At 37.0% G+C, this 19,951-nt stretch overlaps 1 protein-coding gene across 8 annotated transcripts; it reads right to left on the reverse strand.

Annotated features, from left to right (window-relative positions):
- Positions 1 to 2,880: 2,880 nt before the first annotated feature.
- Positions 2,881 to 19,181, reverse strand: terf2ip (telomeric repeat binding factor 2, interacting protein). 8 transcript variants are annotated; one of them, XM_087302594.1, is made up of 8 exons: positions 19,136 to 19,181; positions 17,802 to 17,847; positions 13,419 to 14,274; positions 11,808 to 11,924; positions 9,169 to 9,285; positions 8,999 to 9,085; positions 8,771 to 8,892; positions 2,881 to 3,579 (listed from the first exon to the last, which is right to left on the reverse strand). In XM_087302594.1, exons 3-8 carry the CDS (start codon positions 14,260 to 14,262, stop codon positions 3,034 to 3,036), a joined length of 1,833 nt encoding a protein of 610 aa, XP_087158720.1. In that variant the 5' UTR covers positions 14,263 to 14,274; positions 17,802 to 17,847; positions 19,136 to 19,181; the 3' UTR covers positions 2,881 to 3,033.
- Positions 19,182 to 19,951: the final 770 nt, after the last annotated feature.

Below are 19,951 nucleotides of genomic sequence, written 5' to 3' on the forward strand. Positions count from 1 at the left end.
TGCTAATAACACTGCTATGGAAAGTGTTTGGGGACAAATGCATTTAGATATGAACGAATGCGAATCTTTAAATCCATAAAAGACTACGGGGCGGCAAGTAGTGTTTGCTTATGACTGATTTCTGTTTGTCCAGCAGGGGGCGTTTGAGGGCTAATAAATCATCTGAACCACCAGTCTGCTTAAAGGTAGGCTACATCCGATTAATCTTTTAATCGTTCGTGTCTGATATACACATTAAAAATGATACACATTTTTCTTATTACAGTACCACAGTGATAATTGTCATTGGCCCACTAGAAGCAGCGCTGATCAAAATAACAGATGTCACGTGATGCGTCAATCAGCATCTTATCTGTCAGAAATAGATGGAGTTACTCAATAACTGGACATAAACACACAACATAAGGTTATGGGAAATTGTGACAATTGTTAGTTATCATAAATGACAAGTTAGCAACAATTACAAACTTCATAGGCCACCCTTACCATAATAACAACTCTGTAGCCTAAAGGTGTAGTCATATTAACCAAATTTCACGGGCAAAATATTGTGAAGCTAAAACAAGGCTTCAATTTCAAAACAACAACCTGTCTTTAGGTTAAGATCCACATTAGCATATCGAATTTGTGGCGAAACCTAACATGTATGTATATAACACATCTCCTTACTGGATTTGGCAGCAAATTTGATGGATAATAACTTGCAAAAATCATCATTATTATTAAGTTGGCAACAATTACAAACTTGCAAGGCCACCCTTGCCATAATAACAACTGCAGCCTAAAGGTGTAGTCATATTAGGCAAATTTTTGCAGGCAAAATGTTGTAAAGAATAAACAGGCGTCAATTTCAAAACTATAAACTTTCTTTAGGTGTAAATCCAGATCGTTCCTGGTCTCTCTGACCTGCTCTTTGACCTCCAACAATCATCTAAACAGTCTTTGCTCAGGAGTTTTTCTGATCTGGATGCAGTTTGTGGATGAACTGAAATTTTAAGATGGCCGCCCTGCTGAAAAAAAAAATGCTTAAACCTGCCTAAGCCTGTTGACTGGTTTTAGCTGGTCGACCAGTTTAGTTTCAGAGGAGTTTTGGCCATTTTCAGGTTGGTCTCCAGTCATTTCCAGCCTGGTCTTAGCTGGTCAGACTGGGAGATGACCAGCTAAAACCAGCTTGACTAGCCTAGCCAGGCTGGGAGACCAGTCAAAACCAGCTATGTCCAGCTTAACCAGACCTGGCTGGAAACCAGGCTGGTCGACCAGCTAAAACCAGCTTAGGCTGGTTTAAGCTGTGTTTTTCTGTAAAGGGACAACTGTTGATTAGAGGTTAAGCAAAATTGAGACAATTTTGAGTATTATACATGACAAGTTAGCAACGATTACAAACTTGTAAGGCCACCCTTATTAAAAACAAGAAGCTTTCTTTTGGTTAAACTGGATGCAGTTTGTGGATGAACTGAACTATGTCCATATTAACCAGGCTGGTGAAGCTGGGTTTAGCTGGTAATAACAAATGCAGCCCAAAGGTGTAGGCATATTAACCAAATTTTGTGAAGCTCAAACAAGTATCAAATTAAAAACTAGAAGCTTTCTTTTGGTTAAAATCCACCTCAGCATCTTGTATCTGTGGCGAAATCTAAGATATATGTATATAACACATCCCCTTACTGCATTTGACAGCATATTTGATGAATAACTTTTGATAATTGTCTAAACATCATAAATTAGCATTTACCACAGTACCACAGAAATGCATTAAGCATGAGATTTAAGTTTTTAGGTTAAGGTTCACCTCACCTACAACAATAATAACAGATGTCACATGACACACCGAATATGTGTCTGAAACAATAGAGTTACTCAATAACTGAATAACTGCACAACATAAGGTTATGGGTAACTGCGACAATTGTGAGTTGTTATAAATGACAAGTTAGCAACAATTACAAACTTGCAAGGCCACCCTTGCCATAATAACAACGCTGTAGCCTAAAGGAGCAATCATATTAGCCAAATGTTGTGAAACAGGCGTCAATTACAAAACAAGAAACTTTCTTTAAGTTAAAATCCACATTAGCATCTTGTATCTGTGGCGAAATCTAGGATATTTGTATATAACACATTCCCTTACTGGATTTGGATAGCAAATTTGATGGATAATAACTTGTAATAGTAGTCTAAACCAGGGGTTCTCAAAGTGGGGGTCGGGACCCCTCGAGGGGTCGCGGGACAATGAAGGGGGGTCGCCTGGTGATTTAAAAAAATCTATTTATTATTATTAAATCATATAAGAATGACCATATTTTATCCATAACCTACAGAAGAGAAACAATATAGTCGTTTATAATTACTATATAGTTACTATAGTAGCTTATAGTTACTAGTTCTATTGGATTGCGACCACAGTGGTAATTACATTATATTAAAGACACAGCAATAGCGTCAGATGCAGCAGATTGATTTTATAACACCAGGTTAAAGTTTCTGGCCCATTTACAGCACTGACATTAAACGAAGAATATACCTGGGTGTATTGGTGTGTGTGTGTGACATTGCATGCAAGGTGTCTGTATTCATAGCCAGGATATTGGGGGTCGCGAGTCACTGGCATCGTCATATTGGGGGTCGCAGGATGAAAAGTTTGGAAACCCCTGATCTAAACATCAGAAATTAGCGTATTATTTGTCAAGAAATGCAATAAGCACAAGATTTAAGACTTCAGGTCAAGGTCACCTCAGCTGTAACATTAATACAACATGGTATCATCACATTTACTTATATAATTATTTTCCTCGAGCGATTGGCATTCATAGTTAGCAGAAGTGTGTGATATGCGTTTCAACAAGGCTCATTTGATCATTCAACACAATGATAGACTACCAATTTAGGGAAAAATACTTTATTAAATATATATATATCCTGTAACAAAGTCATTATTCGCATCTGAAAGTTTCGACAAAAATCTGATACCAAACCGACAATACATACAAAAAGTGTGATGATGAACTTCGATGATGATGAAATGATTACTGTATCTCATTTCACATCAGTCGCAAGGAAGGATTTCCTCCTAGTCACTTCCTCCTCTCCGAATTTTGACTGCAGCTGCTCGAGCTCATATGGATCAGCAGCTAAGAGGGTCTCGTCGTCCAGACGGGTCCAGAGAGGCCCGTGCGTCTCATGGTCATACCCATTTAGCAGAAACACCTGAGCTCTTTTAAGATCTCCACTGGCTTTCAGCAGCGCCTTGGTCACCTCAACCAGATCTTTCTTGGTCTCCCTCATCAAATTAATGACCTGCTCCTTGACCTCCAACAAGTCTCTAGACAGAGTTTCCTCAGGAGTTTCTCTGATGTGGCTGCAGCTTGTGGACGAATTTAAAGAAGGCGGCACAACTGCCGAACTGGGCCCTGGACGCTCTTCCTCGGACATTGGTGAATCCGGTTGAGTCTCTTCATGATGTTCAGCTTGGCTTTCAGGCTCTCTAACTAGTGTTGCAGGCGTTGCTGAACTTTCTTGTGCGTCCGAAGGCTCAGCAATCGGGACTTCGCATGGATTTTCACATTCTTCACTGTCATCCATCTGTAGAGATACACACAAAGTCAAAGAAAGTACATCTTGGGCTCCATTTACTACTGGTATTAAAGGAATAATTAACCTAAAATGGAAAATTCCGTCATTATTTTTGCTCCCTTCACTTGCTTTCTTCGTTTAAACACAAATAACTTCCCATTGACTTCTGTAGTATTTGATTTCCTCCTATGAAAGTCAATGGTTACAGCTTTCTCCAACATATCTTCTGTTGGGTTCAACAGGCACTCACAAACGTTTGGAAAAACTTGAGGGTGTGTAAACAGACAGTATGATTTGGTTAAACTGTCCATGTGTTTAAAATAAGTCTGAATATTAAGTCATTTCAGCATGTTCACTTTCAGCCACGTCCAGAGGTAGTTGACAGCACATTTGATGGGATTGCTTTCATAAACACTCATGAGGTTGATTTTAACATGCACAAAAATCAACTGTCTACTGACTGAACACAAGTAATGTAATGTGTCTTTATGTAGCGCATTTACGGCCACACGCCCAAAGCGCTTCACGATCATGAGGGGGGTCTCTCCACACTACCACCAGTGTGCAGCATCCACTTGGATGATGCGATGGCAGCCACAGAACAATAGACATGGTTTCCGCTACATTCATTCTTCAATGGCGGGGCGCCACAGCGAAATTCATCCCGCCACGGCTACATTACAGCTTCTTATTCAAAATATTCGCTCGTTTTTTAAAATAGCGGGTTAAAATCGCACTGAAAACGTATTACAAGGTAAGTGAATAACAGCGCAAACTTTTCTGTGACCATAGTAATGCTGTGCGTTCTGTTTAACCCTTTAAGGTGATGTGCTGACTAGGGCTGTCCGATTAATCGAAAATCCGATTTCGATTTTGGCTTCTAACGATTATGAAAAGCCATTAATCGAGATAAACGATTATTGCATAATTTACCACCTTTGCTTCAGTTGTACACGTTTTGCTCTTAAAAGCGCGAAACACCGCATGATTCCGCATGATTCTGTGTGCAGGAGTGCGCACACATCTAAAGTCAGCGCTTTAATGGTCAAATAGGTGTCAAAACGCGGTGTTTAGTGATTATTCATATTAACCCTCATTTGTGTAATAAACAAACGAGTTGAGGATCAAAAGAAACGTGAAAGAGAAACCATTAAAGTGACAGCGCGCGAGTTTTCAGTTAAGATGAACACAGTTTCCATAATTATACTTTATTTATAGATAAAGGTCTGTGGCTCTGCATATAATGACTTTATCTTGCTGGAGTTTACAGCCGTTTCACTTTACTTCAGGACGCGTTAATGCCGCAGTCCGCTCAGCAAGTCTATCCGAGACATTCATAAATATTCTTAGCAAATCTAATAAATGTTGGAGACATACTCGGTACATAAACGCACTAAATCACACTTCAGCAGTGATTATTTAAGGGCGTGCAAGAAAATCTGCACTTGAGCAGCTTATATTTGAGGGCGCGCAAGAAGTTTTGTGCACGAACAGAGGAAAATCGGCGCTCAAGCAGAGATTGACATGCTCGTAGGCAGGGCTTTACGTTAACTTTTTTAATCACCGGCCGCTGTGGCTAGTAGTTTTCAAATGTTACTAGCCACTCTGCATTTTCACAAGCCACAATTTTGTTGCTGGGAAAATATCTTTTATATACATAAATTTGACGTTGACATGCTAAAATTACTTGATTTAAAATTGATGTTATGTCCAAATGCGTCCTCTTTCATTTCACATTTTGTGTGTCGAGTATGAGCTTGCTCAATGAGCATGAGCAATTGGGTTTTGGTTTCACAGTGTTTTATTGCAATTAGTTTTTATTTCACATTACTTTTTTTAGAAAATTTACGATTTACCAAATTTATCTCTATAACCACACGAAACAATTATTTCTTAGCAACAAATTTTTAATGTGTCAAAACAAGCAAAATATAGCTGTATACTATACTTTTTATTTTACAAAACATTTCTTAAAAAGAAAGAAAAGCAATTGACTTTTAAAAAATATCTATTGTCATGTATCAAAAGTATGCACAGTAATCTGTCGTGGCTAAAGATCTCTCGGATCACCAGTAACTGCACATAAATGGAGAGTTCATCTCTCATTAAAGCAATATTGTAAATAAAAAAATAACTAAACCATTTTAACAAAAATAAAAGCAAATAAAACGATAAGCAAATGAAAGCAGGTGAAACATACCGTGTGTGATAATGAAAGGATGCACACAGTTAATTTTAGGCCATTTAATAATCTGTTCAAAGTGAAAGCAACCGGTGCTGCTAACAAAAAGACACATTTTGAGCTCTTAAAAGCATCAGGACTGTGGAGGCATGTTCATCACTTTTTGTCTAGTTTATTTGAAAGAGAAACGAAGACAGTTGCGTTTCCAGAACCTGTTCCAGACACGGTCGCTTCACAATTCGGGAGCGCGCACGCGTTTTAAGAAGTCAAGTGCATCACATCAGCTCTTAGCACGAGTGATCATTCTCTCATTCGGTATTCACTTGCTTTCTTCTGCTCGCGTGATCACAATTATTTTACTTCTCGATACTAAAATCACATTTGCATGCATATTGGGTCATCCTTATATTGTCGAACCCTGCTTTAAGGAAAACTACAATCTAAAAATTATTTTTAACCAGCCAAAGTGGCTTGTGGGAGTGACTGTCTAACCCGCCAAAGCAGAAATCTACCCGCATTTGGCGGGTGTTAATGTAAAGCCCTGCTCGTAGGCTGTTACATGAATGCGATCTCGACTTAATACTGCGCCCATGACATTTGTCAATGAAATAACGCCAGGTAGTGGTAGATCTGTGTAAAATGCCCAACAAAGTCTGCCGCCACAGCTGGAAAAAATCCTAGAGGAAACACTGATAGATAGAGTGGAGGAACTATGCATCAGCTTGTAGGCTAACCGGCTGCTAGCATAAAACTGGTTCCCTTGATAAAATCCCTATAGGATTTTCCCATACGCTTTTCGAAGATTGCGAATAATAAGCTCTGTGTTCGAACACTTCATTACACGTACACGTTTTGTCCAAAAAGATAATCCTCACACGAAAATACAACTTTGAGCACTTTTGGATCTTAAATGCAAACGCAAGATCTAAAAAGCTAACATTAGGCTATAAACGGACTACAGAGCCTTCGGGGCGCTCGCCTGGGACGTCAGAAGCTTCCTGTTACAGACAACTATTCAAGCTTATTTTTAGAAATTTGGTCCATGACAAAGATTTACTCTCTCAGTTTATTATATTATAATCCACAGATTTCAGCTGCTGTCTGGGCTTTCACTGCCCAAAAACACCTCCCTTTCTTCATGTGTTCAATACTTTTTTCTTTGCATCATTTCATTTTATTACCCAGAACTTTATTTATAAACTAATTTGATTTGTTTTCTTTGCATATGTAACAGGGTTAAAATAATGTTTAATTGTCTTTCACCAAAGTGGGTTATTTTGTTTATTTTGTGGTTGTTGGGAGACCTCTTGTGGCAACAGTGTTTGATTGTTTCTTTCACCTTTCACCTGCAAAGCCCCGCCTACAGCAGAAAATGGTTGCTGAATACAGAAAGGCGGTAGGTAAAATGTGCTCCAGCTAAATGTGACAAATTTTGTATTTTAACACATATTAATAACACATACAAGCCCAATATGAACATTAAGCGATGTTTTAGATCAAATCTGTCGAATGATCGCCATGTGTGACAAACTTTGTGTGGTTTAATTTGCTCATGCTATGTGTAGCTGGAATGATGACATTAATATGTGCAGGGGTGATTTCTTACTATTTGTTTGGGTTTTTTTAGATGCATGTTTAAATGCATACTGTTGCCAGAGGATGTATATTTCTGTTACAGGTATGATGAACTTTTGTAAATAAATAATGTTTTGTTAAAATGACTTTATGTGGCAACACAGCAGAAAATGGTTGCTGAATACAGAAAGGCGACGCATGTTTAAATGCATACTGTTGCCAGAGGATGTATATTTCTGTTACAGAATAAACAACGCAGAACGCAGTTCTCTGTGTCCGCCTGAGTGATTTGTGTCATCAGGAAGAGAAGCGTTACACAGATAGATTTCTTTGGTTGTTACCAACATCCGAGGAAATTTTCAAGTCAACAGCACCATTAAAAATGTTTTCTGAGAAAAATGGTGACGTGTTCAGTGATTATTTCCTTCACTGTAGTCAATTTGAAGTAGATCAGACAAGAATGGGTGTTGTTCAGTAGTTTTAGGAAAACTTTGATGAAAGGTAAGGTAATGATCCACTTCAAATGTTGACTACTGTATTTAACCCTAGTTTAAAATAGATTAAGGGTGCTTTCACACCTACACTTTTGTTTCGGAACGTATCTCGTTTGCCCAGTTAGCGCGGTTCGATTGGCATATGTGAACAGGGCAATCGCCCTCTGTTCCGCGCCAAAGTAATCGCTCCGAGATCGCTTGAATGAGGTGGTCTCGGCTCGATTGAAACAAACCCTGGAGAGGTTCGACTGCAGTGAGAAAGCGATCCGATCCGAGCGCGGTTATATCACAGTGTTTTATGGATATGTAATAGGCATACGGCTATATGAAGAGAGAATTATGAGTAGGGCGGGAAGTTTCGCGAGTCTCCGGATGCCCGCAAACGAGTGATGATCTCCCGGTAATCTCGCGTCTCCCTCCCAGTCCTCAAATAGGCATCGTCGCGAAACCCTTCTCACCCCTCCCCACCGTGTCTCTCCTCAGACACCGCATGCGCGCACCCTGTCAATCCCCACCAAACCACCACCTCTCCTGACAGCTGAGCGGGACGCTGCAAAATAAACCCTGACACTCTGACCAATGTGAGGAGAGTTTACTCGCACGTGACTTGTTTTAGCTCTTTTAGTCCGATTAGAAACTTTGCAGTGTGAAAGCGAACCGCTCCAAGAGCAAAGAGCAACAATGTAACAATTTTAATCTCTGTTTCGGAACAACTGAATAGATTCACAGGTGTGAAAGCACCCTAAAATGGTTCTAGTAGAACCACTGGAGAACAGAGAACCACTGTTCTAGTAAATCAGCGTGTGATTTCTGTATTCAAATATGCCTGAACAAGCCAAATTAAATAAGAAAACCATCCAGGATGGGAAACACATTTTCCAAGTGTATCATGCATAAAACACATAGAAACCCAACAGCTGTATCTTATTCCAGTTTTCTTGAATCTCACCACATCTGAATCCTCAAACTCTTTGGCAGCTTTAGCAAGAATCCCAAGCTTCTTCGAGTCAGGAGTGGAGGCTTCGGAGTTTGTTTGTCTCGTTTTGCTGGGAGATGAATTCGCATTGCATCCTGAATTTAAAATAAATGAAAATAGTTGAGGGTTTATGTACAAAGCTTTTTAAAGAACAGCATGAAATAAAACCATTAATAACAATACCATGTGGATTGTCACAACCTTGATCTCCTATAGGGTTTCCTGAATCACTAGTGGAGATTTTGGAAGTCATTTGACTCTTGTTTGGAGATGATTGTTCAGTTGACTCTACATAAAAAAATAAGACATTAAAGTACTGAAAATTCTGAGGAACAACACAGTGAACAAACAAAACCCAAATGAATAAACACCATCAGGAATGTCTCGTCGATCAGGATTTTCCTCTAATCTGGAGCTCCTGGAATCAGTCGTGGAGGTTTTGCAGGCTTTCTGTCTCTTTTTCTTCGGAGATGATTGTGCATTTGATTCTAAATAAAACAGCAAAGGATTAGCAAAAGAGCTTGTTAAAGGGTTAGTTCACCCAAAAATGAGATTTTTTATAAATGATTTACTACTGTCAATGCTTGGTGCATGTGAATTTCTACTTCCAGTCAATTTTATTTAAAAATAGCCTGGCTCTTTCCAGCTCTACAATGCCAATGGGCAGATTTTAAAGTTCTTAAAGCAGTCGGAGCTGTGTAAACTACTTTTTATTAAGGACGGATGCATTTTAATGGACTTGTTTTGAACTGCAGAAAAGAAATGTATTGTATAGCTTGAGATTTTCAGGATATATTTTTAAAATTCCCTTTGACTCTCCTGTATTTTACAATTCTATCCTGCCATCATCCCGTAAAGGTACTTTCCCGTATTTCACCCAAATTTTATTCTTTCTATGAAAGATGCCAATGAACATCAAAGAGCCGATCCTCCCTATACCAAAGTCCCTATAGAGCAAGTAATTTTACTCGGCAGCCATCTTTGAAATGCCTCTTGGGCAGTATGCTCGGGCATTCTGTCTGAATGATGAAAGATCAAATTATCCAAAACTTCTTGGCAAGCTTACGGTTACATTTCATATTACGAATAACCAATAAAATTAAACAACATCCGTCTCTTTAGTTTCATTTCTAAATGTTCGAATCACAAAATCTGCAGAAACTCACCGCTGGTCTGAGCCCCTCCCCCGGAATATTGTCATTCAATAGCCATCACTGATTGGCTACTGTACTAGAAGGCGGGGCTTCATTGGGCATAGTGACAGTTTCACTTTTCCCCATTCAACAGTATATGAGTGACATGTCTTGTGTATTCTTTAGTCTTTGCCTATACGCAACCCATACCGCTGAACCACCAGGGGATGCCACTTGCTCCTTAATTTTATTTAGGCATGAAAACACTGAAATAAATATAAAAACTGCAAGATTGCCTTTGCTTTTCATTACAGGTGTCGTCGCCCCACCAATGCAATCCTCCAGACGCTGTTTCCCAAACGAATTCTGTACATGCGATTTAATGTGGAGCGAATGTGGACATTCTGGGTTTTGGGTGCATGTTTGAACAGATATACAGACCTAATAATTTTACATTTAGTCATTTAGCAGACGCTTTTATCCAAAGCGACTTGCAAATGAGGACAAGGAAGCAACTTACACAACTATAAGAGCAACAATGAATAAGTGCTATTGGCAAGTTTCAGGTCTGTAAAGTCTAAGAAGGAAAGTATTAGTAATTTTTTTTTTTTTTTGGGTACAGTTAGTGTGATATCCAGAGAGGCAATTGCAGATTAGGAAGTGAAGTGGAGACTAAATAGTTGAGTTCTTAGTCGTTTCTTGAAAATAGCGAGTGACTCTGCTGTTCTGATGCAGTGAGGGAGTTCATTCCACCAACTGGGCAGATTGAGCGTGAGCGTTTGCGAAAGTGATTTCTTCCCTCTTTGGGATTGTTATAATAATAACAATCTAAACATGTCCATCTTGATGGGTTTTCCTTTAAACACATCAAATTTGGTCTTAAACGAGCAATTTGGTCTTAAACAATTGGACAAATTTGGTCTTAAATTTGGTCTTAAACGAGCAAAAAAAAGTTAGAAAAGCAATCGATTGATTTCAATATAGATCTGTGCATTTTTAAAATGACATCTTTCATTTAATGTGATCAAACTAAAAATCTAAATAAGAGATTTATTAGCTGCTTTTTATTCAGATTGTTTCCATTATACAGCGAAGAAAAGGTTATTGAGATATGAATTGATTTTATTTCTTTATAATAGCTATTCATTTTAATAGGCTAAACTGTTTAATTTATTGGCAGCTTTTTTTAATGTATGCTGTTTTTTCTCTCCTTTGTAAATAATAATAATGTTAATAAAACATGCTACTGAACTGTTTATTTACAATGAAAAAGATCCAGATGAACATATTTAGTAATTTGGGGGACATGTTTTGCTAATGATGGGCTAATTAAGATTTTTTGGTGAAATAACTCTTTATTAATTTCTCACCCTTACGTTGTTCCAAACCCCTGAGACCTTCATTCATCTTGTGAACACAAATGTGGATATTTTAGATACAATCAGAGAGCTCCCTCATCCTCTAATGACAGCAATGGTCCTGAGACCTTTACAGTTTTGAAAACTAGCCAAAAACATGTCAAAATATGTCATGTAACCTTAATGTGATGTGTAAAACATGGTAAAGACAACTTCGTCCGACTGTTTTTTGGCACACAACAATATTTCTTGGAGCTTCCCATCATTGCAGTTGAACTGCTGAAGTCACATTAAATATTTTGACAATGTTTTTGGTTCATTTTTTGGTCTCAGGACAGTTGCTGACTATGGAGGATGAGGGAGCTCTCTGACTTTAACTAAAATATCTTCATTTGGATTCAGAAGACGAATGAAGGTCTCGTGAGGATTGAAACAACATGAAAATAATTTTAAAAAATTAAATTTTAGGGCATTTTAAAATGTATTACCACAAAAAAAAAAAAAACATGAATAACTTACCATCGGGAATGTCTTGTCCAACAGGATCTTCCTCTAATCTGGAGCTTCTGGAATCAGTCGTTGAGGTTTTGCATGTTTTCCGTCTCTTTTTCTTCAGAGATGAATGTTCATTTGATGCTAAATAAAAAAAAGAAAGAGCTTGTAAAAGGGATAGTTAACCCAAAAAATGAGAATTAGCCCACGATTTATGCATTCTGAAATGATCCTGGATCAAACGAACAAAGTAGTGAACAATGTAACAAAAAAACGAAGTGACAAATGAACAAAGTAACAAACAAAGAAACAAAGTAACAAATGAAGTAACGAACGGACGAACAAAGTAATGGACAATGTAACAAAAAAACGAAGTGACAAATGAACAAAGTAACAAACAAAGAAACAAAGTAACAAATGAAGTAACGAACGGACGAACAAAGTAATGGACAAACAATTGAAGTACCGAAGGAAGTAATAAACAAAGTGATGAACGAAGTAACTAACGAACAAACAAATAAACAAAGTAATGAACGAAGTAATGAACTAACCTAATTAAGAAAGGAACAGAAGAATGAATGGATGAATGAATGAAGGAACAAACAAAGTAACAAATGAAGTAACGAACGAACAATCGAAGTAACAAACGAACGAAGTAATGAACAAAGTAACTAGCGAATAAACTAATAAACAAAGTAATGAACGAATGAAGTAACGAACGACTCTAATGAAGGAACAGAAGAATGAATGAATGAGTGAATTAAGGAATAAAGTATTGAAGAAAAAAAAACAAATAAATGAATAAAGGAAGGACAGAACGAACAAATGAAGAAAGGAATAAAGGAAGAAAACTGAATGCACTACAGAATGTTACGTTTACACATCCCTGCACACACTGCATGTAAACGCATCAACTTTTCACTGTGCAATACTCACTAGTCTCGAGTACTTTTGAAAGGGCAACTTTTTACTTATACTTTGCGTAATATTCACAACAGATACTTTCACTCTACTTGCACTACATTTTTGGGCAAGTAATGGTACTTTTACTTGAGTATGTTTTTTTAGTACTCTTTCCATCTCTAGTAACAACATTGGCTTTGATGCATTGTTAGATTTTCATATTTTCTCCCTAATTTACTGTTGGTGGCTGTTTCTGCCCCATTGACTTCCATTATAACCACATTTGATGGTGCATAAATACACAGTCTTTGTTTTTGCTGCACTTTTGAAAGGTACAAATTTTCTTAAAATAAGAGTGAGCATGTTTTAACGTTATCTAACAATATTTAAATTAACCGCGAAGCACCTGGAACTATGAGTCTACATGAATCACGTGATGATCGAACATTTTGAACTTGCCTTGTCGCAACTCTCTCTCTCTCTATGACTCTGCTATTAGCAAACTAACAGTATTAATATACAGTTGCTTTGGAAGCTCTCAGGTTGACGTCAACAGAGGAACCGTCACTCCAAACACTGAAGCCAAAGCTCAGACTTTGATTGAAGATTACCAAAGCAAACATATAATTCAGTGGATTAACTTGCATGGATTATTTATTCAATCTGAACACAGTAAGTTTTGAATTCATATGGAGTTTAAAAATCCCCTGAAAAACAAACCATGATTAACCTCACCATCTGGAGCGTCTTCATCTAATCTGGGGTTTTCGCTCTCTGGAGTTTCTATCACTAGGACACAGGTCTCGTCCTGACTGTCGTTGCTGGAGGCCTGTGAGGGCTGCCCGGCGGCCTGCGGCTCCTCAGGAGGAGAACTGGCTCTCTCAGGAGAAGCTGGAGGATTGATGCTCCCCGTCTCTGTGGCCATCGGAGCTTCAGGACAATCTCCCTTCTGCACGCTTTCATCTTCTGAGATCTCGACCACTTTCTTCTTCCTCAATGGGCTTTGCGTAAAGGAAAGAGGTTTTCTTTTTATGGGACTCTTCTTCGTGGGTTTGTCTGCAAGCTTCTGCTGAAGGTGCTTTAGGAACCGATCTTTCATCGACTGCCAGCTGTGTTCGGTCACGTGCCGTTTCTCCATTTCTTTCCAAACTAGGTTTCCTTTGGCATCTTGTTGCCGCTTTTCGATGAACTTCAAAATGGCTGCGTCCTCTTCCGATGAGTAACCTAAACGTCCGCTGCCTTGATTGCGCAAGGCCATCCGTGTCTGCACTGATGGACCAATGGTTATCGCATAATCGTTGGGATCCAGCTGCTGGTTCTGCTCCACGCAGTCTAGGATGTATTTCGTGGAGATGTATTTTTGTCCTGTATTCTGTGTCACATTAGTGGCATCTGTGGGATCGATCAGCAAGATGGCTCCGGGCTCCTGATTGCGACACAGATTTCCTCCTCCGCTAGTTATCAAAGGGTGAAGCTGCATTTTAGTTGGGCCGGGTCTCACGTAGAATCGCATCGACTGTCCGCCGGGGTCCAGGAAAAGGACAGGAGAAATCTTGGAGGCCTCCTTCTTTTTTGACATGGTGATGGTTATCTGGTGGTTAGATTACAGTGGTGATTAACGTTAGATGATAAAGTAATATATTTTGCATATACAGTTGAAGTCAGAATTATTAGCCCCCCTTTGAATTTCTTTTTTTAAGTATTTCCTAAATGATGTTTAACAGATTCAAGAATTTTTCACAGTATTTCCTATAATATTTTTCCTTCTGGAGAAAGCTTTATTAGTTTTTTTCTGGCTAGAATAAGAGCAGATTTTAATTTTTTTAAAGCCATTTTAAGGTCAATGTTATTCGCCGGCTTAAGCAATATTAGATTTAGATTGTCTCCAGAACAAACCACTGTTATACAATGACTTGCCTAAGGGTGCTTTCACACCTGCCTTATTTAGTTCGATTGAATCGCGCTAGAGTTCGTTTCCCCTTTTGGTACGGTTCGTTTGGGCACGTGAGAATGCAGCAATCGTACTCTTAAGCGGACCAAGTAAGCGTACCAAGACCTGCTTGAAGAGGTGGTCTCGGTACGCTTTCAAACGAACCCTGGAGCGGTTTGTTTGATGTGAGAATATGATCCGTACTAAAACAGGTCCAACCGCAAAAAGTACTGCGCATTTTGGACTAATTCAGCTGCCGTAGCCCGATGCGCTGTGCATTATGGGATATGGAGGAAAAATATTTGTTGACAGCGCTTTACCAACAGAGAGAGAGAGGGGAAAACATTACCTGATGGATCGTTGGTAATATTTCCGCAAGATGACCATGTTGCAGTTTAGCTAAATTAATTCACGTCTCCTCCTGAAGTGACGAGCGATGCATTAAACACTGTTTTCCAGCAGCGGCCGCGCTTCATTTTCGTAATGTATAGTTTGCCTAAAGCAGGGATACAATCAGCCAGCGCAGTCGTCTCTCCAGAGTAAAAGGTTTTGTTTACCTGCGGGAGTTCACTGGCATTTTCCCGCACGTGAATTCTGACCAATCAATAAGCAGTTTAGGAAATATGTTCAACAACATCTGTCCAATGAGAGATGTGGATTTTGTCAGATGACTGCATTTTGGTTCGTTTCAACTGGTTCGGACCAAAGCCAGCAGTGTGATGTGAAAACGACCCAAAGAAGGCAGAAAATGCAACAAAGTATCATATATCACGCTTGGTCCTGACCAAATGAAGCGAACTACAGATGTGAAAGCATCCTAGTTAACCCAAATAACCTAGTTAAGCCTTTAAATGACACTTACAGCTGAATATTACGTGCTGTCATCATGGCAAAGATAAAAGAAATCAGTTAATAGAAATGAGTTATTAAAACTATTATGTTTAGAAACAGTGGCGGATTTAGATATGGGTGATTGCCCAGGGCGGCATCTTGTTAGGAGTGGCATGGGGAGATGACATATAGCTTGAAAAGTGCCGCATTAAAAGCTTTGAGATAAGATTTACTTTATGCAAGTGTATTAGTGTGGTAAAACTTTATAATAACTACACACTATGAACCATTTATTAAGCATTAGCCAATAGTGAATTCATTATCTGTTAAGCATTAACCCTACATTAATAAACGTTAGTAAGCAGTTTAAAACTGCAACTACGAAAGCTGTATTCTTGACTTATAACCACATTTAGGGTGCTTTCACATTAGCACTTTTGTCCGCACCCTGGTTCATTTGACGTCATAGTACGGTACGTTTAGCTAGTGTGAACGTGTCTTCTGATCTCGGGTGCGCACCCGTGAACCGTACCCGAGTCCGCTTGAAAGAGTAGGTCTGGGGTACGATTCATGCGAACTCTGGTACGGTTCACTTCTGACGTGAATGCAATCGTACCAAATCACGGAAGTGAACCGCAGACTGTACAACAAACTATCATTTTCATAACGTTCTTTCGTGTTTGTGTGTGTGTGTCACGTTTCGTACCTTGGTGACACGCGTGGGACTGAGCCAGGGCAAACACAGTGATACACAGTGATGTCTGCTTGTCTCCTCCAAAAACAGCTTCTGCAGACACTGTGTGATGTTCTGAATGCTTGTAATATTTTTGCAGCAGATGGACGCGAGTCGCTTTCTGTATGTCCAAAATCAAAAGCTTCAGTAAAAGCAGAATGACTGCGATGTGAGGAAGTCTTTCCATTTTGGCGCTTTCTTTCGTGACCGTCACCTAGCAACGACCGTAAACAAAACAGCATGCTCGATGACGCAAGCGTACCGGGGTTTAGAAGGAAAAAAGACAGTGTGAACACAAACCAATGGAGGAGGTGGCAGGAGGAGACAATCGGAATTGGGTACGGTCCAGGCAAATAAACCAAGTGTGAAAGCACCCTAATAATGTGGTTAATAGTTGTACTTTCATACTTAGTTAATGATTTATTTTTCATTACTAAATTAAGTATCATATTATTTACAAACCAGACGTATTTAAAAGTAGTTGGAGGTTTTTAAGATCATTCAGAATGAGTTAGTAAATCATTAATAAACTATTAAAATTTACATTTAGAATTCTTATTACTCAGGCATGTACCAATAGTTAACTTGTATGTTATTAAATGCTTTATAAACTCAACTTCATCCATTTTTGTGACCTAATCTAAAGTGAGGACTATTCATGCTTTATGAATGCCTTATAAATGACAATTAAAGAGTCAGTTAAATTATAGTTTACTATACAGTTTAAACATTGCATCTTATTATATTGTTAAATTATAATATTGTTGTTGTTTTATTTTGACACTCTGGTTATTCAGCAATGTTTAATATTTACAATAATTTTGCTTTTTAGATAAGATTGCAAAGATTATTGTTCATTTGATATCAAGCCTTTATTTATCATTTATAAGGGATTTATAAAGCATGAATAGTCCTCACTTTAGATGGTCACAAAACTGGATGAAGTTGAGTTAATAAAGCATTTATTAACATACTGTACATAGTAATTAATATATGCCTGAATAATAAGATGTATAAACGAACGTTGATTTCAATAGTTTATTAATGATTTACTAACTCATTCTGCATGATCTTAAAAACCTCCAACTACTCTTAAATACAACTGGTTTGTAAATAATACAATACTTAATTTAGTAATGAAAAACAAATCATTAACTAAGTATGAAAGTATATTTATTAAGCACATTATACATGTGGTTGTAAGTCAAGAATACAGCATTTGAAGCTGCAGTTATAAACTGCTTACTAACGTTTATTAATGTAGAATTAATGCTTAACAAATAATGAATTCACTAGATGCTAATGCTTAATAAATGGTTAATAGTGTGTAGTTTATTATAAAGTGTTACCAAATATATTGTTTTTAAATGTCTGGGTAAAAAAACAAAAACGTTTTCCCCTTTAATTACACAATATATTTTATTTTTTGAAAGATTTAAAATATTTTGGAGCAGTAAACTTGTCAGGCAAAATAATTAAAATGAATCATCGGCTTCTGCCGTCTTATTTGTTTCAAAAACACTGATTTCTTTACAGTTTAAAATGGCATCTTTGGATATCTTTTCTGCTGGAGATACTGCTGTCCTAAAAAATAAATAAATAAATAAATAAATATTACACATACCTTAGGAACAGTTTTATAATTTTGACATTTCCAAACCGGGGTATACCTTTAAAAAAATAACAACATTTTCAATCAGTTTTAAACACTTTATTCTGCCCTTTTTAAAACTTTATATTAAAATAGATTTAAATTCAAGCCTTTTCACATGCAAACATGTGATTCTTGATTATTGTTATTATTATATTCTTCTTGCTGAGGTGATGGTGCTAACCACTGAGCCAACATGTAGCCCCTTTTATTTTGGTTACAGAACATATAATGTTGTCCAATGACTTGCTAATTAACCAGTTGTTTTATATATATGTATATATATGTGTGTGTGTATATATATATACACACACACATATATATACATATATATATATATATATATATACACACATATATATATATATATATATATATATATATATATATATATATATATATATATATATATATATACATATATATATACATACATATATATATATATATATATATATATATATATACATATATATATACATACATATATATATATATATATATATATATATATATATATATATATATATATATACATATATATATATATATATATATATATATATATATATATATATATATATATATACATATATATATCAAATTTTACAGGATTTTGATCACCATCATCATCTTAAGATTTAGGTAATGTTGGTTATTCATTTGAATATGGTCCCTATATTGTTTACCACTCTACTTTGAATATTCAATCTGAATTAACGTTAGCATGCGAGTATGACTTGATAACAACATTAGCACCATTTATTTGACTGTGAACAATGTTGTATTTGAATTGCCGGCTAATATGATTTCACTATACTATACTTAACGTATCTGAAATTATATTATTAAGGATAATGTCTGAACGTCCGAATAAACAACCAACTTTACCTAAATCGTCTTGAGTCTGATTTAAAAGCACATCTCTTATAAAACTGGCAATAATTTTTCTACAAATAAAACGTAAACACGTGTTTTTGTAACCAGCAAGTAACGTTAACGTTAACTGAGGCCATAGTTTCACCATGGTATTTGTAGTAAATCTGTGGGTTACACAAACAGTAATAATAAATACGCCAAATCAAGGACACTAAGTTACACTTGTACATGAAGCGTTAATAAAGCATGGCTAACTCACATGTAAATGTCGATAACTTAAAGAGTAAGCCGTTTCATTTACACTCTCCAGCGATTCAATACACTTTAAATTTAGCAGATTTTCCTCACAAGCACTTCTGCTTTGCGTATTTACAACCTAAACAATGGGGCTAATCAAAATATTGACGAAGGAAAACATAACAAACTACCTGTGTACAGCAGCGAGTCCAAAGATTTCCCCTTGTGCTGTGAAGTGAAAACAACGTTTCAAAATAAGAGTCACGTCTTTATGGGATATGGGAAGAGAAACGATGGAAGCACGCATATAGACTTTTATTTTAAAAATAAAAGACAGTTCAGTGTTGCAAGGCGGGAAAATAATATAAAAGTAAAAGTAATTTATTACTCATTGTTTTATTAATCATAACGGCATTTCTTGTGTCAGTAATGGTAGTAGCGCATTTATTTTTCTTATATTTACACTATTATCCAAAAACAGGCAATTTATTTATTTGTTTCATTAATAAATTAATTTGAAACATTATAAATGTTTATTATTTAGTGAGCTGAGGTGAAAAGCAAAACTAAAACTGAAATTTCCTCTTGATTTAAGCGAAATACTTTCGCCTACTACGATCTCTATTGCTAATGAATTTTTCATAAAATACTGCTATAATATACGTTCTTGATAAAATTGCATTAATTATTATAGGTTTTACACATCAACAAACCTTCACTTTCCAATTGTTTTGTGTTTTAATCACTATCCCTGAATCAGGAATGAGCTATATAGCTATGCACTGTTAGTGTTTTTCAGCCACTGATAAAGTTTATGTTACTATCATAGATTTCTTTTATGCTGTTATTAAAGGTTTATGAGGTTGAAAACAAGGACTTTTGGTGTGCCCTCAGGAACAGGGTTGGGAAACACTGCTCTGTACATTTATTTGCAGAAATATGATATAGTAATTTCTGTCAATGTACACTTATTAACAGTGGCGCAAAAAGGGGGTATGCAGTATATG

This window comes from Danio rerio, chromosome 22, assembly GCF_052040795.2.
Source record: "Danio rerio strain M-AB ecotype USA chromosome 22, GRCz13ab, whole genome shotgun sequence".
Lineage (NCBI taxonomy): Eukaryota > Metazoa > Chordata > Actinopteri > Cypriniformes > Danionidae > Danio > Danio rerio.